The sequence below is a fragment of the Rhodamnia argentea genome, chromosome 1 (genome assembly GCF_020921035.1).
Source record: "Rhodamnia argentea isolate NSW1041297 chromosome 1, ASM2092103v1, whole genome shotgun sequence".
NCBI lineage: Eukaryota > Viridiplantae > Streptophyta > Magnoliopsida > Myrtales > Myrtaceae > Rhodamnia > Rhodamnia argentea.
The window spans coordinates 34,009,105-34,016,053 of record NC_063150.1 but is presented as its reverse complement, the minus strand read 5'-3'; the positions used below and the strand labels follow the sequence as shown (position 1 = coordinate 34,016,053).

The 6,949-nt window shown below is 40.5% G+C and overlaps 1 protein-coding gene and 1 non-coding gene across 2 annotated transcripts; one reads left to right on the top strand and one right to left on the bottom strand.

Moving 5' to 3' along the window:
* Positions 1–1,727: 1,727 nt before the first annotated feature.
* On the bottom strand, positions 1,728–3,206 carry LOC115738966. The gene is made up of 3 exons (XM_030671789.2): positions 2,970–3,206; positions 2,214–2,302; positions 1,728–2,053 (listed from the first exon to the last, which is right to left on the bottom strand). The coding sequence occupies exons 1-3, from the start codon at positions 3,006–3,008 to the stop codon at positions 1,906–1,908; spliced, it is 276 nt and encodes a 91-aa protein (XP_030527649.1). The 5' UTR covers positions 3,009–3,206; the 3' UTR covers positions 1,728–1,905.
* A 1,121-nt stretch (positions 3,207–4,327) lies between these two features.
* TRNAV-AAC lies at positions 4,328–4,401 on the top strand. The gene has a single exon. It is a non-coding gene; the product is annotated as a tRNA-Val (tRNA).
* The last annotated feature ends 2,548 nt before the right edge of the window (positions 4,402–6,949 follow it).

Here is a 6,949-nt window from a genome sequence, read left to right as displayed (position 1 = left end):
GCCTCCATCTTTCTAGAAAAATCTCTCTGCTTCCGTCCTTCATAGCCATCATCTTTCTTTGTCTTTTTTTTCCAAATTCACCAGTCTCTTTATCCCTTTGGTTTTGTGGTGGCCATTTCGTCCTGCGCTAGGGGGGCGCTTGTCTCGCAGCTTTCATCAGTCACACCTTGAGGATTAGGAAGATCAAATTGGACCACCCCCTGGAGAGCTACCCGTGACCGAAGACCCGAAAAGTCGTCCCGCCAAAGCGCGATACCGAGCTTTCCCCGCCTCTGATAGCGAAATCCACCCTGATTAGTTGCTTAGAGCTGATCCTATTCCTCGTATAGTCCACAATTCTGGGAAGCTTCAATCCCTATCCGGCCGAAGCAAGTACCCCTAGTATATTTGCACGTCACGCTCATACCGCGAGAATTTCGACGTTCGTATGTTTCGACGACACCATCGGGAAATAGCACGGACACATCTAAAATCTTTTTCCAACGTGTCTGATCCGCATTATTTTTCCACAGAGCATGTACCAAGGTATATTCGCACGTCGTGATCACACCACCGGAGTTTCGATGGTTTACATGTCGCGAGAGAGTGTTAAGATAAGATTATGAGATATTGCGCGGAACCCTCGATTCGATTTGCATTATTTCCTTAACGTAATGTGGATAGGATGAGACGCGTGATGACCATAAAACGTTGGGGATGGCTATGATTTTTAGTCCTGTCGAGATTCTTCAGGCAGCTTTATTGAACTTTGTTATCTGTGTCTCACGGACAAAAAGGTTGGCCGAAAGAAAAAGTTGAGGTTGAAATGTACATTACATGATGAGCTCTTTTGATATAGTGGCTGTGAAATCAAAATTTTTTTTCCTTTTTCCCATTTCTGTGGAAAACAAGTAAAAATGGCTCGTGCCATCAAGAAGTCAATTAAGGTTTGTTTCTTCTTCTTTGCTGCTGCTTCTATTGGCCCTCGATTCTTTGGTTGTCTGCCACCTTCTAGCCCGTTTTCTAGGAAGCAATTGGTTTGGTTGCGTGCCCCAATGTTGTTCATGAGGATGTAGTTCGAGTCGTTTTCATCGAAAATTGTTAGCTTCATTGATGTTCGGAAATTGAATCGGAGAGGGAACCGTGTGGGCGTTCGAGTGCGCTATTGGTTGACGGTCGCGGGAGATGAACTGGCCGGTCCGGTTCGGTTTTCGACACGTCTGAGCTTTATGAAAACGAGCCTGGAAGGAGTTGCTTGGGCCAACATGAGCCTGGCCCATGTTCATGGGACCATGCCCACTTTCCCACTTCTTAAGAGTACAGTTGTAGCAGTCTTATTGGGCATAATTGAAGATCCAGCCCAGCCCACTGAAATTTGTAGTTTGAGAAGAGACTGCATAATGTAGGTTTTTTCTATGTCCTAACGCATGGAAGCGTGGCATGTGAAGCCTCAGACCAGAGAAGCTCTTATCCTAGCTCGTTCTGGCAAAGTGGTAGAACACTTGGACCTCATGGCACGTCTCGAGATCGGTCCGCTTCACCACCGCCAACTCCTTGCGCCTGCGTAAGAAGCATGGACCTATGTGATTCTGTAATGGCCCGATAATGTCGGGATTGGAGGAATTTAGCCATAACCGGTAAAGCACTACTCAGGATTAGATAGTACCTGAGGTTCATTCAAAAGACAAGGGCTTGGACTACACAGTGCGTGAATTAGTAGTTGAAAGGTAAATATCGAATTGAACTGATTTGCAAAGTTCAAAGATTTCATTTATCCGTCAGGTTCAGACCCAACAAACATCAGGATTTCATGAACAAATCATCCCCACCCCTCTGATCAAATCAGAGACAATCCTAGATTTTTTAGCAATGTTGGCAAAAGTATTGACTTTCTATTGTTGAGAACGAATCAATCGCCAACGTCTTTTAGTTGGGATCGGAGAAGAACTTGTTGATGGATGGCATGATCTGCGAGGATCTGTTGCGGACGAACTTCCTGACAGCATGCTGCGAGTACTTCTCGCCCTCTGCAAAGTTATCGAGCACCCCGGCGGCTCTGTTCTCTTTGGTAACTCTGAAAAAGAGCAGAACATTCGCAAAATCATCACCGGCTTCGCAATCATGAAATGTAACTGCTGAGTACTAGGAAAACCCTAGACACAAAGGGACACAGATGCCTTAGAGGTCCTACGTGAACCTTTGACAGACAGATGTTTTGAGAGCCAAAATGTTACCTGACTTCAGGGTTGGTGCAGATGTTTCTTACGAGTTGCATCCCGCAGATGCCGACCGCTACGCCGACAGCCGCAAAAAGAGGGTAAACCTATTTCGAAAGAACGAGAGAAGAGAGACCCGGATTAGTCCTCAGCGAGTCGCATTAACACGTTCATGACAAAAAACAGCACACAGAAGTAACAAGCTCAAGAAACTGATGTTGCTCGAAAGGTAGTTTAGGTGTCTGGCCCTGAATGACCCGAAAAGACGAGTACCGAGGAAAGAGTGCTAATTCTCGAGAATGTGCGATCACTGACGATTAACAAAAGCTATCAACATTCAAATCCCTAAATTTGTCACAACAGAGCTGCTCATCAACACATCAATCTCCATGACTCGAGGCAGATTAAAGCTGTCGCAGTAAGATCTCGAAAGCTGTATGGCATTCGATGTCCATTCGAACTAGTGCAGATTAATATCCACCCGTAGCATCGGCACTGACTCGTAGCATATGCTCTGATCTCTAGGTTGAAGTTATGATCTTCCAGACAAGCTTTCCAGATCCCAAGCAAAGCATTCTAATTGAGATTCTTTCAGAGGAAAGAAAGAACGAGCGCAACAACCACCATCTACGAATTGCTTAACCAACGAATCCAGCCCCACGAAAGGCACGATCGCGATGTTCACGTACAGACCGACAAAACCAAGCTCTCGAACTCCAAAACATAATGAAAAAACACAAAGAGAAAGAACAAGGGACAGAAAATGGCACGTACCTCGGGCCTGATCCATCTGCTAGCGGTTGAAGAAGCCATTGTCAAAGGGACAGAGATAGCTGGAGAGAGAGAGAGAGAGAGAGAGAGAGAGGGGCGAAGCAGACCCTTTTCCTTAATCTCCAAGCAAGAAAACTTGGAGAGAAAGACAAGAGAAAATCACCCAAAATTCACCCCACCCAGGAAGAAAACGATGGAAAAGTCTCCACCTTTATTGGGGCATCAGCCTTTATTAATAGGAAGAAAGAGGAAAAGGAAGGACATGCCTCAATTAGAATTTTGACTGCGAAACGGGGGTCGTCGATGAACAACGGCCGACCATTGAATTTTGACTACGATGGTGAACCGCGAGCTGTGTTCTCGGGTTTCCTCCGAATATTCGGGGCGCGGATTTGCGGTTCGTATCGTATGAAACGGTGGCGGGCGGACCAAGAACCAGCCTGTCCCTGTCCTGTACGCATGTGCGATCTCACAAGTCACAACTGTCGGCGTTGACGTTTCATTGGGTGATTAAGAAAGACAAAATGGAATTAAGAGTTTGATTTGGATTGACATTACTCCTTTCTTTTAGCATTCTTTTTAAATAAAATTTGCCTATGAGGCCATTTTACTTTTGGCCTAATGCCGTAAAAAAAAGTAACTTTAACTCTTATCTCAATTTTATATGTTATTTCATAAAAAACACTTTCAATTTTAGTTGTAGTCTCAATTTTATCCTATATTTTTTTTGTCCCATAAAAATATCTTCAATTTTAAATTCAATCCTAATTCTATCCTAAACTTTTTTTCGTTTCATAAAAGATCCCGGCTTTAGGTCCAGTTTTAATTTTACTCTAATTTTTTTGTCTCATAAAGATCATCAAGTTTTACTTGAGTCTTAAATCCACCTCAATTAACCATATGTCAAAATCGCTCTCACTTTTTTATGATTTTGCGCTCAATCTTTGACCTCTTGTGCTTGAGAATGTTTCATCTCTCACTATCGGAGATCTCATGCTCGGGACACTCGAATAGCTCATGCTTAGGGGTTTTTCAGTCAAGGAGAAATTTTTTACAGAAGGTTAATAAGGGTAAATTTGTAACTCAAGTAAAAATTTGTAATTTTTTTATGAGCCCGTAAAAAACGAGGAACCATCAATCCAATCTAAATCAATCGAGTAAAGAAAGGGGAATTAATGTTCAATTAAATTGATGACGTGTTGGTGTCCTTCCCCCCATCCGGGATTCTCGCCGCTCGGCGAGGCAAGCGTGACCACCCGCTGCCTCGCACGCCCGTCGTTATTTTCGGCCGTCGCGATCGTTGACTTTGACCTCATCATGTTAAGTTCATATAATTTAAGTTTATATAATGGCGCATGAAAGGTGTCGTGGTGTAGTTGGTTATCACGTCAGTCTAACACACTGAAGGTCTCCGGTTCGAGTCCGGGCGACGCCAGCGTTGGCTTCTCTTCTTCTTTTTTTTATTTGTTGTTTCATTCAATCTCTTTGTCAATTTTCAGTTTTTCCTTTTTCTCTTTCGGAAGTGACAAGCGGGAATAATTTGCGGACTGCTGGGGCTGCAACGACGGTCAACCAGACAATTTGACTTCTCAACTAACTAAATTCGTCATCTTCATCAATTAAATAATGTGCAAACACATCATATTCTTGATTGCAGCAGCCAAGATGCGATCTTGGATCCGACCTTATCACGATCCACGGCCATCGGCACCATTTGCTTTCCTCGTTATAAAAATAAGTAGCGTAAGTAAGGGTGGGGATGATAGCCATACATGTTTCTCGTAATAATTTTTAGTATCTATTTATATTTCTTGACGAATTTCTAAGTAGATAAACACGTGTGATAACAACATAAATTTCTATTTTCGAAATAAACGTTCGTTTGATAACATCATAAAATTCTTACGCTTGCTAGCCACCGGGCTCGACGAGTGATTAGCGACAAGCACGGCCCACTACAAGAAATGATGAACGATGAGAAGAAATAAATAGAAAAGTAAAAAAATTTATACTTCTTATTTCTATTCTAAACTTGTTTTTGGACTAAAAATTTGTTCGATAAATAGAAAAATAAAATTGCGTTACAAAATGGATTTTTGTTCCAAAACTCTTACATCTGGGAAAGATTTGGAAGAGAAACGGGTAAACATAATAGTTATCGTGCGTACCCTCAATGTTCCACCTCCAACACCTAATAATAATTTGACATTTCGGTTAAGTACATATCAATTTTGTAACCCATATTTAATAAATAACATTTTTTTTACTTGAATAATAAGCTAAGAGTTCCTTGTAGGTTTAGATAGCCGATCTCAATTCCATCTCCTTGGAGCCGTCAAGTTCTAGCCAGGCATTCGCAACCTGCGATGTTTCTGTTGTATAATTAAAAAGATTACTACAGGCTCGAATCGACAGCTTCTTTTTCTATTATGCAATCAATCAAAGTAACAAGAGTTTACAAAAAAATTAGGAAATAATATTCGCAAAATATTACTTATGAACGTCATTCTTTTTGGAATGTAGAGCACAACGCAAGCATCAATGAAGTATATTTAAGATCACTATATAAGTGAGAAAAGACAATGTGAGTTATCGAAAAAAAAAAACTGAGAAGATAGAGAGAGTACCTATTATTCTCATTTGGACGCATAATAAAAAATGATTCCCCAATCTAAGCCTATTGTTTTTAGCACATCGAGGATGTTTTTCGCAGATTGAGCAGTTTTTCATCTATTAAACGCTTTCGACCCAAAAAAAAAAAAATTCTAATAAACGCTGAAAAGTCCGAAAAACAATTTATCGAAAAGGGTTTCTCATAAAAAACGAATAGACCCTAAAAATATAATAAACCACGTCGAATTTGCAAGCCAAAGCAATTCATCTATAAATCACGCATTGTGAATCTCCAAATATAATACCTACAGAATTGATATGTGTAAGTACGTAAGATTGAAGTAGCTCCAACATCAACAGTCACAAAATATAGAATGTTTACTAATCCTAAAATGAGAAATCTTGCTTGTAATGGCGATCGCTACAAAAAAAATGTTAAATTACGGCTAATTTCCCCATATGCATTCACAAAATTATGTACCCTTAAGTATTCAGTAAATCTTAAAAAAAAAAACGTCCACGACTCTAGTACAATTATCGCAATAATGTACATTTGCTGAAGACTATAAAGGAAATAGATTCATTTTAGTAACTGAAACACTTCGGATTCGATACTAGAATTCCCAACTATAAAATCCTAAAATTCTCGGATTTTTGGATATTTTCTAAATTGACCAAATTTAAGTTTATTCCCCACCACCCCCCCGCGCGCGCGCGCACAGACAAGTGCTGTTTTAATAATAAACTGAAAACCAAGAAAAGAAGAACGAGGAAGAACTCCGGTCGGATAACAAGTTTGAGAACCACACAAAAACACGCGACAAAATTGAGCGATGAAATTCATCCAATAAAAAACAAACAACAAATAAATGCAATTGCCAAAATCACCGAATTTCCATATGCGCAATCACACAAGAGATTAACCAAAATTTAAAATATATATATCATTTCCACAAAAAAGCGGATTTTAAATGGCATAAAATTGGATTACCAAAACGGGCACCTACAAGTCACCGTATTCCGTGGAAGTTTCTAGAACATTAGGCCATTTTCTGATCCGATCAAAGAATTCCCAAAACTTGGAGCTCTTCTTGAAAGGTGGTTGAGCTGCCGTGGGATGTCCGCCTCTCATTGGTCTGCCCATCAACCTTTCCTCGACGTTGACCATTCCCAAAACCCTAATTCCAATTCAAAATTCTCCTCCTCCCATAATTTTTAGGCAACTCCTGAAATTCCACGTGTAATTGTCTCATGGGTAATAAATTCCTCAATCTTCCATAGAGAAACTCACTTAAGTAAATGAAACCACAGATGATATAATTACTAATTAGAGGCGATATATCATTACACGAGTTTTTTTGACTGATGAA